This window comes from Nannospalax galili, unplaced genomic scaffold (genome assembly GCF_000622305.1).
Source record: "Nannospalax galili isolate Female #2095 unplaced genomic scaffold, S.galili_v1.0 scaffold518, whole genome shotgun sequence".
NCBI classification, from domain to species: domain Eukaryota; kingdom Metazoa; phylum Chordata; class Mammalia; order Rodentia; family Spalacidae; genus Nannospalax; species Nannospalax galili.
The window spans coordinates 1,205,979-1,231,075 of record NW_008342851.1 but is presented as its reverse complement, the minus strand read 5'-3'; the positions used below and the strand labels follow the sequence as shown (position 1 = coordinate 1,231,075).

The following is a 25,097-nucleotide window of genomic DNA, read 5'->3' as shown; positions in this document are numbered from 1 at the left end:
AATCACCTTTTTTGCTTGGCCATATAATGGGATTTTTAAAGCTTACAATCCTCTCAGGAATAAATAAGCATTTTGGTTTACAATGCCCACAAGCAACGGATCCTGGAAATTATAATGAAGTCTTTGCTGTTTGACTTTTATCCATAAATTCAATGTTATTTTGTTTTCTTGATTCCGTAGCTCATCATAAATTTTGCAATTGCCACTGAAGCCCAACAATTCAAGAATAATCACATTACAAACTAGGCAGAAAGAAAACAAGGAAATGGAGAACTACTACTTACAGACTTCCTCTTCGGGGGAGACTCAGCTCCTTCTGCAAGAGAAAAGAGAATACAAATATAGGAGATGCCACACCAACTGAGATTATCAGGGTACCAAATAAGTAACAGAAATGTACATCCTTTATTAGACTTGCTTTGGGATTGTCTAGATACCAAAGACTTTAATGCCATAATTTTATTGGATGCTTCCCAACACTGCTCTCTTTATACAAGGTAAATAGGTTTAAAGGGATGGTTTAAGGTACAGTTTATCTGAATTCTGGAGCACAAAACCAATGGATCCTCTCAAAGCAGCTGAAGTAAAATATTGAACTGAGTGGTAGTGTCTTATAACTAAGCTTAAGGAAAACCTAAAGAACTAAGGGTCTTATCCATACAAGAATAGACAGTGGGGAAAAAGTAGGAGATTATAATTAAATCAAAGATGAAAAGGGCAATTAAATCAGACTATTAAATCGGGCTAACTTACCCTCCAATGAAACAAATTTAGGCAAAACATTATGCATGCCAAATATTATACTTAATTATTTTAAAAAGATCCTGCTAAGGGTTTCCTTTTGTAATTACTTCTTAAAACAAATGACATTTATTACTGAGGTATTGAAAAGTAGGTTAATGAACCTCTAAAAGATAACCAGACAGCCACAATTACCAGTGTTTACAGTTCTAGAAGGATGCTCTAACACTTATCTCAAATTAAGATCATTATCTATAGAATCTCAGAGAGGCAGGTGAGAGGGCAGGGGGTAATCCAACCAGGCAAGTAAGCAAACAAACCACACAAACAAAAAACTGACTCAGAAATGCTTCCACCCACAAATGATGTTCTAGAAGCCCCACTCCTTAAGGAGCATTACTTGATGACAATAATTAAAGAAAAGGAAGCCATGAGTCAGCTGCCTACTTAAACTCAAAAGAGCTCACTACAAATTCAGACGACTCTAAATTGGGTTATACACCTCCAGAATTTTCATTTACTTTTTGCCTTCCTGGAGCTCTAGTATTATCTTTGGAAAGGTGTTACCCAACCCTCACACTCACCTCACCTGTCCTCTATTTTTATTGGATCCTGAATGTTTGTCATGGTTAGACATTTCTTAGTGCAGTTTACAAACCACAATTTCTTAATGCAATTTCCTCCAGTACACCTTAGAGAATGGCCTTGAGAACATCTGCTCAGAGGGTGATCAGCAAGCTCTGTGACATGGGCTTTAAACATAAAGATGTTCACCAGTAACTGTAAAAATGTTTCCATACATAGTTATCATAATCATGTCCCAATTTAGTAGCAAGAAGAGGAATTAATAATTTCAGGAGTAGAGTGCCTTTCCTCCACAATAACTAACATTTTCTTTTTGAGGGTTCCAGATTTCATTGGCAAATGCTTTATTTTTTGTTGTTTGTTCTTACTTTTTTTTTTTCTTCAATCTTTGATTATCCTCTAAGAAATTATAGTGTTTGCTAAAGCTGGCTTCCTGAGTCTGAAACATAAACACACCTTCGCTAACTAATGACAAGAAGAGTCTTTAACTAAGACAGTTTCCTCTGGAGCTGAATGCACATAAAAAAACCAATGAGCAATTTTCTGTATATGAATCTTTGATTATGTAAACATTAGAAATTAGTTTTGTAGTCAGTTTTATTTAAAGACCTCCCTAAATATAATAGTTCATTGAATTGTTTCTTTTAGAAATGAGATGCCTTGCACAGCAAGAGGCCTAGAGCCCAAATGGTTGCCACTGCTCTGACAGTACGCTAATCCCATGGTAGCATAGAGGAAACCTGCAGTAACAGCATTAGGAGCAAGCAAGTAATAAATCGGATGCTATTCCAACTTTATATGCAAATGATCACTTGGAAGATAGAAGAGGGAAAGGGTGCAATGAATGACTCCAATAGTTCAATCAATCACACGCCCCCAAATGCCTTGACCATAAACTGACTATTTTGCTCTTAGAAAAGCTGCTGAAGCAGCAAGATAAGGGACAAAACCCAACTCTGTTTTTAATCAGAAGTCTTTCCAATAGGCCTGGAATTATGAGTTCTAAACATGGAGAAAGGTTACAGTGGGTAACACAGCTCCACTGCTCCACAGGATGGCAGCTGAGTTTCTAAGATGAGGAGCAGAGGACATTTAATAAGCCACTGTCAACTGACCTGAAGCCACCACACTAACAAAGCTGAAGGAGCTAATCCACCTGACGGCTTGAATGTCAGGCTCAGGATGGGAAACTCAATTTGGTAGCAAATTGGAATCAGATGTGATGGTAATAAAGCGAGAGAAATGAATGTGCCGTGGCCAAGACCTTGTGAACAGTAGCTACACGAGTCTGCAAATACCAGGTGGCTAAGCGATTGCAGGCCGAGCAGGGAGCAGCTACTGCTCTAATGTATGGAGACCACACACTGATAAATCTGCACAGGTCAGACCTCAATGAACAGCACCAAGACATTTTACCACCTAAGACGGCGGTCCTCTGTGAATGTGTCTTCATTTGATTTTCTTAATGTCAGGATAAGGTCACTACCATACACTTGGATAATTAGATAAGACATGTGGTATTGGTCTAAGTCATAAACCAAAGCTAGCATTTGGTATAAATGGAACGTGTTAAAATTTGTTAGGCAAGGACTGGAGATGGAGAAGAAAAATAGGATAAAAAGAAAAAGAAGGGGCAAGAAACAGCCATCTGAACTAAACAATGTTTATTAGTTGCCCCAGGTTAAAGCAACTCTTAAGAACATACTTTAAAAGACTAAATTTTAAAAATTATTTTCACTGATATTGATTGCTTATTATGTTTCCAGCTTGGGTTTTGGAGACAGGGTCTCACACTGTAGCCCAGGTTGGCATGGAACTCATAGCAATCCTCCTGCCTCAGCTTCTTGAGTGCTGGGATTACAGGAATAAACTACCATACCTGTTCTCAGTGGCTTAATATTTTTTAGGATGCTATCTACCTTTATTTGCTTAATATTAATACATTTATCCATTTTCTAAGATTGTTAATAAATACTTATGTTTAAAAAAGTCTGAAGCCAAGCGTGATGACATATGCTTTTAATCCCAGCACTCGGGAAGCAGGGTGGACCTCTGTAAGACTGAGACCAGCCTGGTCTATATAGGGAGTTGTTTCAAAAAAGACCTCCCAAAAGAAAAAAAGTCTGAAGTATAATTAATCCTGAGATCTGTCGTTTTCTTACGATCTCTTGATAAGATTGAGAGTGGTAATACAGGATGCACACCAAGAGCCCCAGCACCTAGGAGCGGGGAGCAGGAGGACTTCTTGATCTGAGGGAATTAAAGCTAGCCTGGGCTATAATAGAAAGACCTCTGTCTCAGAAAAGAGAAGAAAAGAAAAGAAAAGAAGAGAGAGAAAGAGAGAGAGAGAAAGAGAGAAAGAAAGAGAGAAAGGGAAAGGAAAGGAAAAGAAAAAATTCATGGAGAGCCCAAGATGAGAAAAGAAAAGCAATGAGTTGGTGTACTCTTTCCCAGACAATCTCAGCCTCAAAAAGAAACAAACAACAACAACAACAAAATTGCTTTATTCACAAGGAAAGCAAACTGCAATGTTTTCACAGGGGTAATTTTAACAATATTTATAGTATTTAAGTATTGGGTGTCATACATATATAAGCAAAACAACAATACACTTCACATATTTAGAGAACTTTGGAACTATTAATAGATCAGTAAATTGTGCTGTATAAGTGAGTAGAGATGTAGAGAAATCTAAACAGTATTGTAGATACCCCCTCTGTCAAGTAGAAAGTTTAATTTTCTTCCTCCTGAGGATGCACTGGGACCCAGTGACTCCCTTCCAGAGCAGCGTATGGAAAGAAAACAACAGCAATGTTTTTACAATGGAGTACCTCAGACAATATCTTGACCAAGTGATTACTTAGCATCTCAGCTGGCAGTGGTACGTTGTGCTGACATCAAGCACCCTGTGATCCTGTGATGGATCACATCAACTTGGCGTTCTCCTTAAAAATCCCTAACTCTACTTTAATCACAAAAATGCATCAGGTAATCATAAATGGAGGAACATTCCAATATCCCTAAAACCATCAAGGCTCTGAAAAATGTGGGATAATTTTTTAAAAAGAACTAGAAATCAAAGATCACTAATGAGATACGATGGCTAAATGCAATGTAAAATCTTGACTTGGATTCTAGACCAGGAAATAGACTTAGTTGAAAGCCTAGTGATGAAAGTCTATAGTAGAGTTGTTAGCAATGCACCAATGTGAATTTGGTAGTTTTGAAAACTATGTTAGAGCTATATAAGATGTTGGGACTTGGGGAGACTAAGAGAGGGTATACATGAAATCTCTGCAATTATTCTACATTTATACACCTCCGAATTAAGTATATCAAGTCGGGGATACTGGGAATTGTAAAGGAAAGAGATGAACAAATAAATATTTAAATATCCTAAGTTTATTTGAAGGCCGTATTAAGTCCAAGATTTAGACATTTATAGAAATGGTCTCAGTGAGAGAAAACTGTGTGCAGGGCCAGCAGGAAAGATGGTGCGAGGTAACCAGACTTGAGACATGCTTTTATAGACTAATCTAAAGAACTGGATGTGGGGCATGAAAGAAAAAAGCAGAGTCAGAATTTGGGGGACCTGAATATATGAAGTTTGATGGAACAGAAACTCAGCACAAATGTGTGACAGTTAAGACCATCTGTCCATACAGGAATGCCACATACATATTCCCACACAGGCAAATGATTCTGTGAATCTGCATTCAAGAATGGGTTTGGGGCTGGAGAGACTGTGGAGTTCTCAGCACATCAGATGGCACAAAGAACAATAAGACTGGACAAGCAGGAGAGAAGAGTTAGAAAACAGAGATGAGATTGCCAAGATACAGAGCCATGGAGAAGTTGGAAGACCATGTGTGACATTGCTAAGGATGTTGTACACTAGCAACAGCAGAGCTCTTCAAAGCAATGGAAACAGAAGGAGGCTGAGCAGTAAAACCTCTATTTTGTGAGTTAACACCGCACTCTGTATAGTGGCAAGATAACGGGGCAAATGGGCAGAAAACCACTAAGAACTAGGGAATTAAAGTCTGAAAACATGCCACGCCCAGCATCATCATGGCCAGGCACTTCTGAAAAGAAACACATAAGGGGAGCTCCCCTTGCAGGGACCACCTGTGTCACCACGCTTTACCTCATGGTTCTTGGAAGGTTCCTGTGTCAGGAAGGTCATATCCGGGTCCCTTGCCCTGGGTGCAAGTAGGCAATAAAAAAGGGATATGAGCTGTCCTCACAGCACAGAGAGGTAGGGCCAGGGCCAGGGCCAGCAAATTCACACACAGGAAATTCTTCCAAAACAGAGAAGGAAATTTGAAAATTGGACAACTCACCTCCCCCAAACCAGGAAGCAATGAGAATGGCAATGTCCAGTACAAACTGTTTCTTCACACATTCCAGAAAGTAGTGGGTTAAATGTTCCCATGCTTCCCTTAGTCACTGGCTTCTTCATCTTGCCACTGAGGGCTATGGCATGTACTCAGTACCGAAAAGTATTCACTTAGGGAGAGAGTTCAATGAGGCAGAATGTACTTGTAACAGAGTATCAGCCATGGTCAGAGACATATGAGGTGAGGAATAAAGCAAAATAAAACCTTAAAAACTACTCTGGGAAACATACACAGATCCACACAGAACCAAGAGCTGGCAGCCAGGTGCAGATTATGCAGCATAACCTGGATATGTAAATGCAACAGGGGAGAGAAAATAACGGGTTGAGAGAGAGAGAGGGAGAGAGAGAGAGAGAGAGAGAGAGAGAGAGAGAGAGATTGAGAGAGATGCTTACTTAAGTTTTTTGTATTAGAGATTAGAAATTTTAAGTTCCTTTAAGGACTATTAGTTTGCATAAACTTTTTACCTTAGAATTTTTTTCCCCCTGAGAAAGTTATTTTTCTAGGCTGTCATTATAATATTGAGGTCTAAACTTTGGAGTCATTTCCTCTGTAAGCAGGAAGTGGGGCCAGGAAAGCTATTCACTCACATGACAACATGCTGCAGCAGAACACTTCCTACCCAATATAGTGCAAACCATCCAGGGTGTGGGCTCATCTAGGGGTCAGATCTAAAGAAACACTGGGCCACTTTCCTGACTTGCATCACCAAGAGTTACGTGTGAAGGCAAAAGCAGAGAACAGAAAAATGAGTATCCCAGAACTGGTTCTTACAAAGACCTTGCTTCTGAATCAGAGTAGAAGGCAAAATTGGCTCTCAAATGATCATTGAAGACTCTAGTGAACTGCCAGTAAAGCACACGGTTTCCTACATAAAGGACGTATAGCTGGAAACTGGTAGATAGATCTTCATAGAAATGCTTGAACATTCAAACCTCTCAACCTAGATCATACCTGTAAAATCCTAGGGAAAACGGAGGTAAGTACAGAATCCCAGAGGATCGGCCTCTTTTTACAGCCTTATTTCTTTCTCTTTCCTGCCTATAATCATAATGTACTTTAATATATTTATTTGTGCTAGTAAAGTTAAACAAAATAAACCATAAAAGGTTCACCAAATCTGCCTGCTGGGCTTGTATATAAATTTTATTTGCTCAAAACAAATCAGAGAGGAAAGGAGATACTCCTTCCCTTCTTTCTGAGTTGATTTGTTCTGCCATGAATTCAGAAAAACTACTATCACCCTTGAGACTCTGGCAGGTCTCCTAAGCCCTTTCTGGAGACAAAATTTTTGAGTCACAGCATGGGTGTCATTTTGGTTTAGTAAGAGCTTATCATACAGCCAGTCCATGAGCTTCATAACAAAACCACTGGCTGTCTGGACAGGGCACTCAAGCATTCCCATGCTAAGTCCAGGGAGACTAGAAACTGACCAGAGGCAAATCTCTGGGATAATGGAATTAAAATTTGAATTAAAAGCTAGAAAAAAAGCTCAGTAAGAGTACTTGCTACACAAGCACAAGCACAAGGACCTGAGTTCAAATCTCCAGTACCCACATATAAAGCTGAGTATGGCCACATGCACCTGTAACCCCAGCACTATGGGAGGTGGAGGCAGGAGGATTGCTGGGGCTTGCTGGCTGCCAGCCTAGTTCCAGGTTTAGTGATAGGCTCTATCTTGAGGGAATAAGGTGGAAAGAGATAGAGGGACACCTGATATCTATCTTTTGTCTCTGCTCATCTCCATGAGTGCACACACACTCCCTCACATATGCACAAACATCACATATACATATCACACACACACACACACACACACACACACACACATACACAAAATTGAACTTAGCCCATCAAGTACCATTTTCCCCCTATATTTATTGTGAAAAAAGAAGGAGGATATATTAGTCCACTTTCTATTGCTATAACAAAATACCCAAGGCTGAGCAATTCTTAAATGAAAACAGTTCATGTGGTTCACAGCTTTGGAGGCTGGGGATCCAAGGCAGCTATATCTCTCTGGCCTCTAGTGAGAGCCTCATGATGGATGACAATACAGTGGCTGGAGCATATGTAGGCAAGAGCACATGGTGAAATAAAAAGTCAGAGGAATTCAGGGGATAGGATTGCTCTTTTGATAATAACCCACTCTTATGGGACCTCAGAACATAGTACTTTTTGAAAATGACATTCTTTATATGGATATACAACCTTGAATGTACCTCATCTGGTATGAGGACAACATCCCCAATGACCTAATTACCTCCCAGTAGGTTCTACCTCTTAAAGGTCTCAGAATCTCTACTACTGACCTGCTGACAACCAGGCTTTCAATATACGAGCCTTTGGGGGAACACACCAAGAAACCATATTCCAAACCATAGCAAGTGGCCAAAGAGGTGATGTGAGAGGCTGAGAGAAGGAGTTTGAAGGGCTATATAAGCAAGGATAGTTGTGGATGATGATGATGATGGTCATGATGATGACGATGATGGTTAGGATGATGAGGAGGAGGAGGAGAAGGATGGACATCAGTTTGGCCACTAGTACAAGTGAAAACAGGTAAAAACAGGCACATTTAAAAAGTAAAACTGGCTAGGTGTGGTAGCACATGCCTTTAATTCCAGTAAGGGCATATTTGGGGATTAAAGCAGATGAAATGGGTTTTCTCTATTCAATTATATACTTTTTAGTAAAGGCAGGTGTCAATAACATATGTCATGCCAGGCACTGGGGATAAAGGGCTTCACTCAATGTAAAATACAGTGTGAAAAGGCCTGGAATAAAGGCAGTCTCTTCAAAGTAAGCAACAATAAAGGGCAGAGGGATGCTGGGTTCTCTGAGGAGAGTCAGGATAGAGGGGACACTGGGTTTCATGAGGAAAGTCAGGGTGGGAGATGCTGGGTTCTCTGTGGAGAGTCAGGGCAAAAGATACTGGGTACTCTGAGGTGGGGCAACATTGTTTTTTGCCTAGTGGCATTCCCTGTTATATACATGACAACTTCTGATGAAACCAACACTGTTCTTAGCCTCTGGATGAAGCTCTGATAAAATTAAGCAAATGACAAAGCTTATTTTCTTGGCCAAAGTAACGGGTTGAAAGATAGCATGTAAAGTAATCTGAGCAAAGCAGATACAAAATGATGCCTGCCTGAAGATGCCGCAAAGAAGTTCACGCGCCACAGCCAAGAGTGTTAGCAGGAAAGAAGTGGCATTCATTAACCTCAAGAAGCTCATGACGGGCATCCAAGGTGGATGGGGAGAAAAGGGAGAAATAAGGTACTGGGTCATTGGGATACAATGGATCCAGTCTCACTTATACCTGGACTTCTGGGATACATGAACCAAAGAAGTCTGTCATTATTCAAACGAGTTTAACTTTTGTTTTGTTCCTTATGATTCAAAAATTCCTAAGTAACACAATACTATGTTTGTGCCTGTCCTTTCTTCTTCTGCAAGGACTGGGCAGTAGCCAGGCAGCCTCTGGCAAGCTGGGGAAGCACTACAGAGAGGGAAGGTGGAGTGCAGGTCAGGTGGGGTGAACCCTCATGCATCTCTGAGGGCACTTGGAATACTTGAAAAGTAGAGAAGAAAGAAAATCCAATGGAACAGAATGCAAAAGCAGCGATATAGCCACACCAAGAACAATGTTCCATGACTCTAGTTTTATCCTATAGGCAACAGGGAGCCCCGAAACAGTTCAATAGGAGAATAATACATCAGATGACATTAAAAAGTTTCACTACGGCATTAGGGTATCACATGGCTTACAGAGGGCAAATGAGTGAGAAAAGTCTTAGGAGGCTTATTCTGGTATCCTGGGAGCATGGCTGAGTGCAAGGACCAAGGATGAGACAGAGAAAAGGTGGAAGAGGGTCAGGCTGAAGACAGGACTGAGTACACAGCATCTGCAGGGTTTGAGAAAACATGCTTGGCCTCTGGGAAGGCCAGAAGAGCCAGAAGAGCCAGAAAGGCCATGGTGGACTAAGGGCAGGTTGCCACCCAGAGGTGAGGAAAAAGGAATTTTAGGTGCTCAAAGCACAGAAGAGTCTTTCAGAAGCCAAGTGATGGAAATCTGAAAGTGGCTGAGAGGATGGCAAAACTGTGTGAGGTAGTCAGACAGTCCCTGAAGAGAAGAGTCAGTGTCTCAGCCTTGACGGAAAGATAACAGCCATCATGACAAACTCCTTTTCCACTTTAATGGGGGGAACTGTCTGTACCAAGCTCACCTACATTCACAAACTCCATGATGGAATCTGACATATACTGTATGCTGACATTCATTGGACCCTTTAATTGCCACCATTATTCCTGTTTCATAGATGAAAGAATGGAGACACAGGCTCAGTAACTCATACAAGGTCACACAACTGGTAAATGGCATAGCATGTCCTTAAATCCACACCTGGCCGACCCCAGATACTTTAAGTGTTTTTCCTCACCAAGTAACAGCTTAGTATGTTTGTATCAGTCTCTCCTCACGTAGCCTTCCAGGGGCCATTCAGAGTAGGCAACTCCCTGCCAGTAACTCTCAGAAAGGACAGATACAACAGTCTAGCAGTTCCTTCTAAGCAAATTTCACACTTAAATTGTTTTCACAGACTCTGATTTTATTTGAAGCAAAGTCCTGCAGATACATTATTTTTATCATGGACTTTTCTTGAGTAAAAAAAGTTTAACAAGCCAAATGATCAGCAGCCTCAAGTAAATGAGCAAAAGAAATAGCTTCCTTTCCAGATAATTACTATGGTTTTCGATACTTCCTAATGTGTTATGCCCTCGACGTCAGAATATCAAGCTTGAGAATCAGACATGTGTATACTCGTAATTATGAAATGGACACTGTCCCCATAAGTCAAAGTTTACATGTTCCTCTGCAGGGCTTTACTGAGCAATAACTAACACATCTGTGATTAATAGCTGCCCTTTCTCAAGTGTTTACTATGTACCAAGTAATATGCACTAATTCTCTCAGGTTAACAGTGTCCAGCTCACAGACATACGGTACTTCATGTGCTCACTTTTTTTCCAAGAACAAAAGAACTCTTTCAAGAGAAAAATTTCTGGATGATCTTTGAAGTTAAAGAAACTAGTTTGGATCATACTAAAAAGTTTAGCCCATCAAAACAAAAGAAGCTGCAATAGAGAGAAAAAATATTAACTCCATTGAGGTTAATGCTTAAAGAAATACTTATTGGGTTGGAGAGATGTCTCGGTCAATCAAGTGCTTGTCTTGAAACCATAAGGACCTGAGTTCAATCCTTCTAACTCATGTACAAAAATCCAGATGTAGTGGCACACTTGTAATCCCAGTTCTAAGAAGAAGGAGATGGGGAGATTCCTCAGGGCTACTGAGCAACCATCCTAGCCTACTTGGCAAGTTCCAGAGACCTATCTTAAAGAGAAAAGATAGATGGCAACTAACCAAGGAACATCACCTGAGGCTGTCCTCTGCGCTGCACAATCACACACACACACACACACACACACACATGTGCGCACATGTATGCACACACATGCATATAAACACACACAACACATGCACACCCACACAAAATAAATATTTAAGTCAATTATATGTAAAGCTACAAGCTTTCAGCCACGTGCATAGTCCAACTCAAGGCCATACTACACAGTGTCCTTGAGGACTATGGCTAGGCTGCCTAAAATATAAAACAAGGATAATACAACTTATTCACAGAGTGTTCAGATTAACCTTAACAAATGTTCTGTATATAGCACAGTACTGAAACCTACCAACACCCTAGATGCCAGTAAAATTCCCATTTCAATGTACCACCTAAACTCTCCGAGGCAGTCAGGGCACAAAGGAAGAGCTGTGAAAACATGGGCTAAAGTGGTGAGCAAATGTGCAGATTCCTCCACCTGTTCCACTTCTGAGACTTGAACTTGGCCATGGTTCTGTGAAATGACTTCAAGATTCAAAGCAGATCAGGCTGTAGCAAAGCTACATATTCACTATTCCACTCACAGGGAAATCCCTTTACCAGGGGATCAAACATGAATGCAAATATTGAACATAATAGCTTGTAGGACAATGCAAATTGGGAACTCCTGCAGGATCTGTATAAAATTAAGGTTACTGCGAACAAGTTCTGACTTCTTTTTCATTGGCACAGACTTACAAAGTCACTTGATAAATAAGCATATCAATCCTGCCACTTAACTATGTTTCTTTTTGCTGGGGAAAGCCTATGACCCACAGTGAGCTCAGATAAAAAGGCAACACTTCACAGCTGTGCCCCACAAAGCCCTGCAATTCTTTCAGTCTTCTATCCATTACCAGCAAATTACAGTAAATTCAAAATATTGATCTGCAAACCCCTATATGGAAAGAAAGTTACCATTGACTTTTATTGCTTATTGTTGGGTCCAATTCTCTGGAATCAATAAAAGCTACAATGTTCATAAGCTTCTAAAAAGCTAGTTAATATAGTGGATATGAGACACCTTTCCGAATCATTATAAATCTATAGGATTCTCCAACAGAACCGTGGCAAGCATCTTCAGTGTTCAAAGCCTTATTTGATTTCAGAGTCTTTTCGTTGCCCAGGAAAATGCCCTGGGAAAGTCGTGACTATCAATGCCAGGGAATGAAAAGGAAGCAATTAGAAAGGGCCCCAAGAGGCTGAGCTTCATCTTCACTCGCACCGTCAGCCCTCCACACCAAATCTCTGTTCCACCCACTGCCAATTATCAATCACTGCGATCACTTTTTTAAACAGCTGTATCTCGGTCCAGATTCCACATAAGTTTTCTTGATGCCGGATTCCAGGCCCCATCAAGCCAGACCAGTTTGCCCACAGATAACACTTCAACTACCCCTAATATAAAGAATCAATATTCTTTTATGAACCAATTTTTTAAAAAATCAGATAATTCAAAGATTCCATTAAAATAACAGTGACCTTCACACAAAAAGAAAAGAGCTTTTTATAGGCCCAGGAAACAGGATCGGGTGAGAATATCTGACCAGTGACAGTGAATTTACTACGCTGAGATTAATCATTTTTATTTACTAAAGACGCCTCGTAGTTTATCCAGCAGTCACTGCTTTGAAGGCCTATTTTAGTGTAGAAATTTACTGCCAGATCAGCTCCAGGGAGCGCTTGAAAAACTCTATGAAGCTAATACCCACAAGTCTACTTTCTTCTGGTCATTCCTCTCTATCTAATTGCAAAAGACGACACTTAAAATGTACATGCAAAATGGATGTGGGTCACAGAGATTAATGGCACACATATTCTAATAATCGATAATGCAAATGGAAGCCTCTAAGAGTGTTAAAATTTATTATAAGGAGATCTCACAGTAAAATAAACAATTGCTTTGGATATATTTCACTTAGGATGTAATAGACCCTATTTGTGACAGAGTATAGAATCTGACAATTTTCATTTATTTTTTAAGATTTACTTTGTTTTTAATTATGTATGTGTTTGGTAGTGGGTGGCAGGGGTTTGCACATGTGAGTGCAGGTGCCCACAGAAGTCAGAGCTGTGGAGTTACAGGCAGTTTGAGCCACCAGACATAGGTGTTGGGAATCGAACTCTGAACCAGGTCCCCTACAAGAGCCATCTGTTCAGTACTAGAATATGACATTTTTACAGGTGATTTCTTTAAGACACAGCTGAAAGTATTTTGAAATTGGGAACTGGAGAATGATGGCCTTGGTTAAGGAAGGATGCTCTGTTTTTTACTTCACACCTTCATGCCAACACTACTATGAAAACTGGCGCTACTGTGGCTGCTGTTGCAGTAATACAAATCAACTTTGTTCCTGAAAGTGCCAGGCACTGTGCTACACATTTTCTCATACAAGATATCGTGTAAGCCTTACCACTACCCTGTAGGTATAGGAAGGATTACCATTATTTTTTTGGATAAGGAAATTATATCATGATTTGCCAGAGGCAAAGATTAAACTAGCCTGGACCCTCAAAGATACCATTTTGATGCTACATATGCTTCGGACAAATATGTTTATGTGATAAAAATAAACCTCCATTTGAGCTGCTATTAGTTTTCTTATTTGAAGCTAAATACATTCCTCACTGATATCCTCCAAAAGTCCTTCCCATTGACCTCTGCAAGTCAGCTTGTAGCAAACATACACCACAGACCAAGATGATCCAGGCACCATGATGAGGGCTGTTCCACGTTACTCCGGGAAACTGACCAACTAGTTTTTAGACTGGGTCTAGGTTCTATGAAAAAGAAAGTCTTGGAAACATTGATTACAGATCTGTCAATATGTTTCTTTTTTTCCAAAATAAATTTGGGAGGGCTGCACAGTGTGCAATAATGACTTTCAAGTTAACCAAAGAGACTAAGCTTAATGGCATCACATTTCTGACAGTTAATTAGCAGAAAATGTTTCAGCGCAGGGAGGTTTTTGCTTTTTTTTTTTTTTTTTTTAAGTATCAAAAGAAATAAAAGGCTTTGGGGTTTTAATTGCTTCTTCCCAAAGACTGAATTCTGTTCCTGCTGTAAAGATACAATCCTCCCTTCAAAGTAAAAATGATCCCTTCTGATTTCTGTGATCACAAGGGCCTCAACTGGGGTGGACATTGAAGTTTGAGCCCTAAGAAAAATTTCACAGTGTGGCCTATTGTTTTTGTTACCCAAACTGTAAAGGGATTTCCAAGCATGAGGACCCTCCATTTACCAACACGGGTAAGATTTTACCTGAGGTGTTTTCAGATTTGATTTCTACAAGGTCAACTATATTCTTCTTTCAAAAACTTTTTAAAAGCACACTGGAACATACTGGACTAACACGTATAACATTGCAGAAAAGATATGTGTCATTATCCTGAATCCCGTTGGATTGGCTTAGAAACCTGAAATTGATCATTGATTCTGGGTTCCTTTTCTATTGAACAAAAATGAAAACACAATGTTAAAACAGATGATACTCTAAGACGGGATAAACAAAGAGGAGGAGGGGAATGAAGTTCAGAGCACAAGAACTCTGAATAATACAGTTTTAGAAACCTACACGATCATTCCAAACATCTCACTATTTAGACAATATGATAAATTTGTACAGATGTTTTTAAATGTTCCTGTCATTTTTCATGCTAGCTTTAAAGCAGGAAAAAAATCAAGTTGAATTACAATGAGCTTAATTGTAAATAAAAAAAAAAAAACAATAACTAAAGTAGACTGCTAAAGAGTCACAAGTTTTTTAAAGAAAGACATATACAGGTCCTACATGTTAGAGCCTCAGAGAAGCAGAGAGACACCAATGCTCAGAAGGCTAGCTCAGGTATTGGAGCTGCAAAGTCAGTGCCAGTCTCACTTTACATATGGCCTTGAGCAACTTATCTACCTTTGCTGTGACTTTCTTCCCCAACGGGAAATTGCAGATTAGGAGCTCACACTCTTGTTAGGAGGATTCAGTAAAATAATACATATGAAATACCTAGAAAAGTAACTGACATATAGAAAGCCCTATTTTGTCTTAAATATGCATGTGCAAATCTAACATTGTAAGCCCAAAGTTTTACAATTTGAAAGTATAAAGAATTTAGCCACGTATAATAAGTACTTCTGTTGATATGTATGTTCAGAGCACCAGAGTAGATTAAAAACTAGTAATAAATTTAAATACACTCTAAGCCTACTTCAATGAAAGCTTAAAGAACCTATTCTATTCTTGAATTATCTCTTGGGTGCTTTCCAAATAGCTCTGCCTAAACCAAAATGGATTACCTAGGCACTTGAAATTGCCATTTATCAAGCATGAAGTCCAACTCTCAATGAAAAGCAAACTTCTTAAAAAGCTAGATTCCATTTTTTTTCACAAACAAGCTAAACATATTGGCATATGTCCCAAGCATCCTGTAACTGTTTATTTCAAGTAGGTCTTAAAAAAAAATAAAAAAAAAACTCTGATGTAGCTTTCATTAAATTACAAGAGAAAATTATTTCCTGCTATGACCAGGAACAATATGCTAGATTTCTTATGTTTGATTCTGTATTTTTCTGAGTCTATCTTTCATCAATAAATAACATTGTTGCTTTAACTAAAAAGTGTGGAAAATTCTGATTGAATTTTCCACTTCAAAGTACACAAAATCATTTCATCTAACATGCTGTGTTTGAAAATCTATGGTCTATTCTGACCTCCTGTTGCAGCCTATTTCAAGTATTGGTGATGCACTGAATCACCCTGCATGGCTGGTGAGGTAGGGTAAACATATTGACTGTGAAATGTTTTGAAAACCCCTTATTCCACATATATCCCAGCTACTGTCAAAAATCACAAAAATGTTTGCATTCTGTCAGTGCAAAAGCATGACAGAGCTCCAGGAGAAATTCCCACAATAAACAAAAGCAGCTACTTGCAGAACACACCATCTAAAGCAAGACTGTACAAGGCTTGCAAGGAGGGAATGGGGAACAAAACTCAGTCCAAATAATACACTCATAGGTGGATGAGAGGGGATGTTATTAACTGTGCCCTTCTTTAACCCATTTGCAAGGTTAAAATAAAATTTAGAAGAGATTACCTCCACTAGTGAGAAGGTGCAACACAGCCAGCGGCCAAGGAACACACGGAAAGGAGGTAATATATTGATTGACCTTTCTTTCCAATTGCAGTCTAGGCAGCACACTGTCTTTTTTCATTTGGGGGGATATGACAGCTGACCCAGCTTATTTTCCTGGACTGGAAAACTAGGACAGTCCTTGGATAAGTCAGGCAGCCGAGACCAGCATACTTCTGCAATAAGGGGCATTAGAGCATCAACTATTATCAGTAGGATTCCCTAAGCAGCACTGTTGAAACCAGACAGACAGACAGACTTCTGGGTTAGAGCACTTGCTCCACATGCAAGCGTCCTGGGTCCTTATTATTTGAAAGCAGTGGGAAGACACCTCTTAGGTATGCAGAATAACAGGCTAATAAGACTTTTTAAAAAATATATTGTATTTTAATTTGTGTGTGTGTGTGTGTGTGTGTGTGTGTGTGTGTGTGTGAGTGTATTGCCTGCATGTTTGCAAGTGCACCCATGTCGTGCAATGCCTGCAGAGGTCAGAAGAGGGCATCATAGTCTCCTGGAAACTGGAGTTACAGATGGTTGTTAGCTGCTATGCGGGTGCTGGGAACTGAACCTGGGTCTTCTGCAAGAGCAGCCAGTGCTCTTAATCTCTAAGCCATCTTTCCAGTCCAGTAAGACTTTTTCATATCCATTTAAAATTTTATTATTTTTATTTTATGTGTATGAGTGTATTGCCTGCATATATATATAAGTGCACTCGTGTCATGCAATGCCCACAGAGGACAGAAGAGGGCGTCAGATTCCCCTGGAATTGGAGTAACAGATGGTTTTTAGCCACTGTGTGGGTGCTGGAAACTGAACCCAGGTCCTCTGCAAGAGGATTGAACCATCTCTCCAATCCCTCATATTCACTTTTAATCCATTTAATTCTACATGTCTACAAAACATGTTGGAAATTTCTTTGGAACTTTCTTATTTGATGAGGAAAATCAAAGTTCCTTGTGAAAAGGTTCTATATGCAAATAAGACCTCTCCAAGATTGTTACCATCATCAACCCTGTATCTGCTATGAGCAAGGGTGTAATCTTGAGCAGTAATTTCCCCAATTAATTGGGACCATGAATATTGGGGTGAAGGCAAATGTTTCTCAGACACATACATGAAACGTGCTTCAAGAAATGTAGGTTTAACTCAGTTCTACTTTTAGTATAATGCTAGGATAACCACAAGGAAAATAAACCAGATTAGTGTCACACAATGCACTAGCTATTCTACTTAGTAATTTTAAATCATAGTCTTGAATTACACTCTGATGAAAGAGGTAGATGGTCTATGCTGTAATTCAATAAGGTGCTCCCTTGTATACCTCACAAGATTGCAGTAACAAATCTAAACGAAGACTGAAAACAAGAGTCACAGAAACAAACTCCTTGTGCATTGCAGTGATCAAATCGCTAAAGAAAAAACCCACAAGGCATAAAATATATGACTACCATAGCATAGGATTATAGTTCATGTGAAAGATAAACCCAATAAATTTGGACTGTCGCCATAACTATGTGTTTATAACAGTGATAGAAAAACGGCACAATGTCCTATTTATCAATGGCCAAAGCTTATTGTCTTTGTTCTCCTTTCTCTACTGGAAAATTTCTTTTTTCTAAGACTTCTACTAGGGATGTGAACAATTACAATAGGCCATTGCTCACAACAACATGACCGAGGACAAGAAGCACAGCTAGAAAGGAAACGTGTTTGGCTGGTTCCTCTTTAGCCGATCCATGGATGATCCCTCCATCTCTCCACTAGGGTTGGGAATAGCCAACCACTTTCTATATATTTTAAAGCCCTTAGCTTTGATGTTGTTGTTGTTTTGTTGTATCTTGAGATGTGAGTCTCATTGTGTTGCTCAGAAGGTCGTACACTCCTGGACAACTGATCCTTCCACCATAGCCTCCTGAGATGACAGGTATGCCCTACACCCTTAGCATGGACGAATTTCTTTTTAAAGGACAGAGCAATGGTTCCTGTGATAGTGTCTTAAGGGAAAGAGAAGGGGGTCTCAGAAATGGGAAAAATCTCCTTGTAGTTACAATGTTTCATGTGAATGCCAAACACTTGAATGAAAGAACATTTCAAACTGAGGAAAATAATATATAGCCCCAGAAAAAGCTCTTCCTCTTCTGTGTCATCCACTTGATAGAGATCCTGAGTCACCTATTCTGCTTGAGCTGGGTCTGAGAGCTGTTGTGGCTCATGTCAATGGAAAAAGCAGACAGTACAAACAGACACAGAAACATCCAGGGTCTTGGTATTATCAGACCAGACCAAAAACAGCGAGGTTCAGGGACATAGAAACAAACATACGGCAGTGTAAATGAAGACATGAATAATCACTACCAAGAGGCAGAACTGAAAATATGAACACAAAGGGGAAAGCTAGAATGAAAAGTATCAGAATGAAATGGGCTTACTCACTGGAAGAGCAGAGCAAAGGGTAGAAGTTGGAATAAAACAGTAGAGATCATCCAAACTGGACTACCGAGAGGAAAAGAAGAAAGAAAGCAAAACAGAAACAAGAATGCCAAAGATCTGTGGTGCAAATCAAACTTTGTCATTCATATGGAATGCCCAGAGGAGATACAAGGGCAAAGACCACGGCTAAGGGCGTTCCAAACTTGATGAAGGTTGTCAAGTCAAATAAAGAGATTCAGTGAATCCCAAGCAAAATATGTACAAAGAAACCCACACTCAGGCACTTGCAGTCCAACTGTTTTTCAGTCAGGAAGTGGGTGAATGTTAATGTGTGAGAGGTAATGGGGAATGAGTATCTATCAAAATCACCCCCAATACACACACACACACACACACACACACACACACACACACACACAATGTTAACCTGGGTGTGTTGGTGTACGCGTATAATCCCAACACTTGGGAAGCAGAGGCAGGAGGATTATAAATTTGGGGCTAGGCTGGGCTATAGAGTTCCAGTTCAGCTGACCTACATATTGAGACAAAACAAAACACAACCTAAATTAGTCTGGCAAGGGAGTATCAAGACATTGAAACCAATTACAGAAATAGCAGCTTGCTGGCCTCTGAGCTGGTCGGGCCGTGCCTCTCAAGCATAAAACACTACTTCCAGAACTCTATCAGAATCCACAGAATCAAGACAAGACTGTGCCAGACTTGTCTGGTCACATATGTGTTACTTTTCAAAGCTGTTAGTCATATTTTGATGTGTTTTTCTTTTTGTCTTCGGGATGGATAGACATCCCAACATACAGGATCCAGCTGTCCTTGAAGGTGAAGGGATGATTCCAGCAGTGTTTCATAAAGCTGGAAGCCAAATTGAGTAAACCTTTATACTTAACCTACTCTGTGGTCTTTTCACCTTTGAATTAAAAATTGCTAAATACACATTGGCAAATTTCCTGTTATGCAAGTCTTTGGCAAGCCCAACTCTGATGATACAGCGACAAGGCAATAGATATGTTACCATTTTTTTTTAAGTTCTAGAAAAAAAATTCCCTAAAGAATGAGAGGCAAGTTAGTGACTAATGGGAGCTGTCCTGGGAACACTGGATGTTGCAACAGAGAGTGTGAGTGAATGTATAAGCAAGAGAGACATGGTATCCCACCACAGGAAAGAAACAAGCCTGACTAAGGAATTTTTCCTTCCAATGTTTTTTATCATAACTCTCAAGTGGACTCAAAATAAACATTCCAGCAATTGAAGTAGTAAAAGCTACAATGATTATAGTCTTTGCATTTGATCTTTATTATATTTTGAAACTCCATTACGGCCATTCCTTAAACAAAAAGGAAACAAAAATGACTGCCATTTCACTGGATAATAAACTGGGATGGGGTACTTATATTTCTAATTACATAAATACACACACACACATACACACACACACATATATATATATATATGTGACACTGCAACGATCTCTTGCATGCATGTAGCATGTGATAGTCAAACCCAGGCAAGTAGCCTCTTTCTAGTTCTTTGTGAAATAAATGATAAACTCTTATACATTACAGCTAACTTACTGTGCTGTAGAGCCTTAGGACATATGTATCCTATCTAATATTATTATGGTATCCATTCTCTGCAAGCAACAACATGAAACACTGAGACACTGAAAACAAAAATAGTAGAAATTCAAAGTATTTTGAAAATTTCTACAAGGATAACAAAGCAAGGGGGGCTGCCTGTAATTCTTTTTTTTTTTTTCCCCTGGGTGCAGGTTACAGAGTTGCAGTTGGTTTTGGAAAGGTAACTGACATTTATTTTCTTCTGGACATGTTACCTAGAGACAGGAAGAGAAAAAAACAGTCTAAGCTTTATAGAATAGCATTAAACCTGAAATATCTGCATATGTGTGTCATACACACACACGAGAGAGACAGAGAGAGAGAGAGAGCAAGAGCGAGTGAGCGAGCAAGCGAGAGAGAGAGAGAGAGATATTTAGGAAGTAATTTTTCAGGAGAAAGCTGACTATACTCATCTTTAAGTATAAGTACTAAATCTCTAACACTCAGCACAGGGCCTGGTCACAAAACAAATGTTAAGTACACATTTGTAGAACTGAATTTCAAAGATATTTTTTGCCTTGTCATTCTGAAGTACTCTAATACCGTGTTTATATCATGCCTCATAAATAGCATTATGGAAAGCAAGTAGAATCTACTTGTCATAGAATTGACCAAATGGCTTTAAATAAACAGATGCTAAGCAAGAAAACACTGAGGTGAATTCTTGGCCTTAGATAAAATCACAGCCTTTTACTTTTCTTCCTTGTCCAGAAGTATCCTAGCCTTTGTTGCAATACAACTTTGTGAATATGGGCCAGTGAGACAGTTCAGCAGGTTAAAAACAACTGCCACACACGCCTGGAAACCTGAGTTAGAGTGCCAGAACATACTTAAAAAGCCAGATGTGGTGGACAGACCTGTAGTCCCAAGACTTGTAAACTGAGAGAGGAGGCAGAGCAGGCGAACTGCCTGGAAGCTGGTGGGCTACAATTTGTTCACTCAGTTAACTCCTGAAAGACATTTTGGATATTTCTAATCTTTTTGATATTGAAATTTAGGCTGTAATGAATAATCTATTCTGTGACTCATTTCACAAGTATGCTGATGTATCTGATGGTCACACTTCCTCCCCCACAACTAGTAGGTTCAGTGGTGTATGAGTAAGCACTCTGGGTTGGTACTGCCAATGGCGCCTGTGCAGAGCTTGCACTGACTTATACTCCCATTAGCACTATTAGGAAAACAACAACAACTCCCCCAGAAAGCATTATCAAACTTTTAGATTCCTGTCAATCTGGTAAGTGAAGAAATGTCTTAATACACATTTTAATTTGCACTTCTCCTATGAGGGCAGTTGAAAATCATTTCCTATGCATAAAGCTATTTGTTGATATTTGCTTTTTTTATTTTGCAAGTAGTATGTATGAGTGTGTGCAGGTGCATGTGTGGGTACATGTGTGTGTGTTCTGGACATCATACAGTGTGTGTGTGTGTGTGTGTGTATGTGTGTGTGTATGTGTGTGTGTGGAGGCCAAAGGTCAGGTGTCCAGAGCTGACCACCTTGTTTTTTAGTATTTTATTTATTATTTGTATTTTATGTGTATGAGTGTGTTGCCTACATGTATGTAATTTTACCCAAGCTGTGCAATGCTGACAGAGGTCAGAAAAGGGTGTCACATTCCCCTGGAACTGGAGTTATGGACAGTTGTTAGCTACCATGTGAGTACTGGGAATCAAACTGGGGTCCTTTGCAAGAGCAGCCTGTGCTCTTAACCACTGAGCCATCTCTCAAGCCCCACACCTTGCTTTTTTTCTATGTATCTCTCACTGGGGCCTGGGGCTTGTTAACAGTCTAGGCTGGCTGGCAAATGACTCAAGAGATCCTCTTGCCTCCCTCTCCTGAGCACTGGATTAGAAGTGTTTACCACCATGCCTTATTTAAAAAAAACTCACATTTTTCTAGTGTGTGTATGTGAGTTTTCGTGTGGCATATGTGCACGGGTGCATGGGTACTCATGTCTGTATGTATGCACAGAGCCTAGAGGAGATCCGTTGTCTTACTCTGTCACACTTCACCTTATTCCTTTGAGACAGGGTTTTTCACTAAGGGTGGAGCTAGGCTGGCAGTCAGCAAGCCCCAAGGATCCTTCTGTCTCTACTGTCCATAGCACTGACAGAAGGGGGGGGGGGCTTGAATTCAAATCCTTATGCTTGTCAGCAAGAACTCTTGCCTACTTAGCCATCTCACTGGTCCCATGCCCAGCCTTTTCTGGGGCTCAAACTCAGGTCCTCATGCTTGCATGGCAAGTACTTTACTGACTGAACTATCCCCCAGCCCTAGTATTTGCTTTTCTGTGCATCATCTACCTGTACTCTTTGTCACTTTTTCAATTGAACTGGTATTGTGGTGGTCTGACGAGAGAACTGGTCTGACGAGAACTGGTCTGACAGAACTGGGTATTGTGGTGGTCTGACAAGAAATGCCCCCCATAGGTTCAAGTCTCCAGTTGATGGCACTGTTTGGGGAGGTTATGGAACCTTTGAGAGGTACAACCTTGATGGAGGAAGCCTGAGGCAGGCTTTGCGGGTATAACGCCTCATCCTACTTTTAGTTCACTCTCCTTACTTTGTGTTTTTGGTTGGAAATGTGACCTCTCAGCTTCCTGCTCTGGCCACCTGCTGTCATGCCTCTCCTGCCGTCATGAACACTCCCTTTGGAGTTCATAAGCTCTTTCTTCCATAATTTGCTTTTGGTCATTGTGTTTCAAAACAGCAACAGAAATAGCTAATACAGTAGGTACCGATAAGGTAGTATTGACCTGAACGCCAGACCATGATGAGTTTTTGGAGGACTGTGGCCGACTTTGGAAATTTGGAATAGAAAAGCAATCTAATGCTGCAAACAGGTCATTCTAGTAAGAACCTGGAGGACAGCAGTGCTGAGAGCAAGGTCAATGGCAGAGGCCTGGCTCAAGAGGGTTCCCAGGAGAATTATACCAGGAATAAACAATTTCAGGTAGGTCTGCAGCCTTTCCGAGGCCCACAGTAGCAACAAGACAGCAGCATCGAGACCAAAGGACTTCTGTGGCAAATGAGGTAAAAGAAAAACATCATGATTACCTCACTTTTGAACCCCAAGAAGCCCAGTATCACCCATACATGACATGTCTCAGAAGGTGGCAAAGAGCACCTGCCCGCAGTCCTAGCCTCACTTTCACTGGCTCTGGGACTTCAGGGGCAGGTTATTGAACTCACTGCAGTGAATCCTTGTTAAATCATCTCCATCATAAGTGCTACATTGAAAAATGCAACATGACACTTATTCTGGGCATAAAGAGAGGGAATTGGTCACCTGAAATGTTGGAAAACATTCTCCTTTTCGTGTGGCTTTGTCATGTAAACCAGTTAACATGGCCCAAAAAAGCTGAAAATGAACTTCAGAGATACTTATCCATAGATGTGAAGATTAACTAGAGAGAGATGAAAATTCTATTTAGCTGTCCACTCCAAGTTTTCCTTCTGATCCAAACCATGGTGGATACTAGTCTATTTATTCAGTTATTTGTAGCTAACTAATGCTAGCCATTATGTGATAACAGGTACTGACTGTTTCCATTCCCCCAAGAGACTGTTTTCCTTCCTGAGTTCTCAGCCTTTAGAATGGAAGTTATCAGCTGAGGTAAATTCAAAAAAGGCAAACCTGGTAAAAGTCAAAGAAAAGGCAACCTATAGCAACTTCAGAATGTATTGGTATTGCATGTTATTGTTTTTCCTTTTTCTTTCTTTCTTTTCTTTCTTTCTTTCTTTCTTTCTTTCTTTCTTTCTTTCTTTCTTTCTTTCTTTTTTCATCTTTTTGAGGCAGGGTCTCCCTATAGCCCCAGCTGTCCTGGAACTCACTATGTAGACCAGGCTGGCCTTGAACTCACAGAGATCCGCCTGCCTCTGCCTCCCAAGTGCTGGAACTACAGGCATGCACCACCACACCCAGCTGTTTTTCCTTTTAAAGGCCAATATTTTCCAGAGTTCTACTTTCTAGCACTATAACTTACTGATCAAGATAAGAATGTTTTCCTGTGTTGTCAGGGAGGCCTTTTACATTATGTTTCTTGACCTGGGTGCTGTTAGCATTGGATTGTTCAGTTTCCGGAAATTCACTATGCTGTATCCTTAAAAAAACTATACTATAGTTCGGACAAGAGTTTTACATACATATGCACATTCTGGAGAAAAATCTCAGTCTCTATGGAAAAAAGAGTATAGCAGTTACTGCCAGGGCAACATCTGTGGGAAGTTCCAGTGTCCCTCTTCACCTCTTAGTTATGGCTATCAGGAGGCTGCAAAGTATGGCGGTTAAGAACAAGGACTCAGCTGCACACAGTGGCCCACACCTGTAGAGCAAGTGTGCAGGAGACTGAAGCAGGAGGACTACTGTGAGACTGGAGGCCAGCCTGAGTTCTAGAACGCACAGCAACCACCTGTGTCAAAGAGCCAAAGGAGGAACAGGAAGGGCTACGGGGGCTACTCTGGGGGCAGACTGTTTGGCTCTTGGGCAGATTCGTCATCCTCACTGTGATTCCTGTTCTTCAGCTAGAGAATTGCAGCAATAGTAGGCATCGGTTTCTGCCTTCCTGCCTCTCTGTGTCAGTCTCTGTCGTTTTTTCCTGTCTTTCCCTTTGCCTCTCTGTCTCTCTGTCTCTCTCTGTCTCTGTCTCTCTGTCTCTCTCTCTGTCTCTCTGTCTCTCTCTGTCTCTGTCTCTCTGTCTCTCTCTGTCTCTCTGTCTCTCTGTCTCTC

General features: G+C 40.3%; 1 protein-coding gene across 5 annotated transcripts in view; it reads right to left on the bottom strand.

Moving 5' to 3' along the window:
* Positions 1 to 25,097, bottom strand: part of Mast4 (microtubule associated serine/threonine kinase family member 4) — a 648,204-nt gene that overhangs the window by 304,354 nt on the left and 318,753 nt on the right. For all 5 annotated transcript variants that reach the window (XM_029566302.1, XM_029566303.1, XM_017799580.1 and 2 more), the window contains one exon: positions 285 to 316. In XM_029566302.1, coding sequence (XP_029422162.1) covers positions 285 to 316 — 32 coding nt within the window. The remainder of the gene's footprint in view (positions 1 to 284; positions 317 to 25,097) is intronic.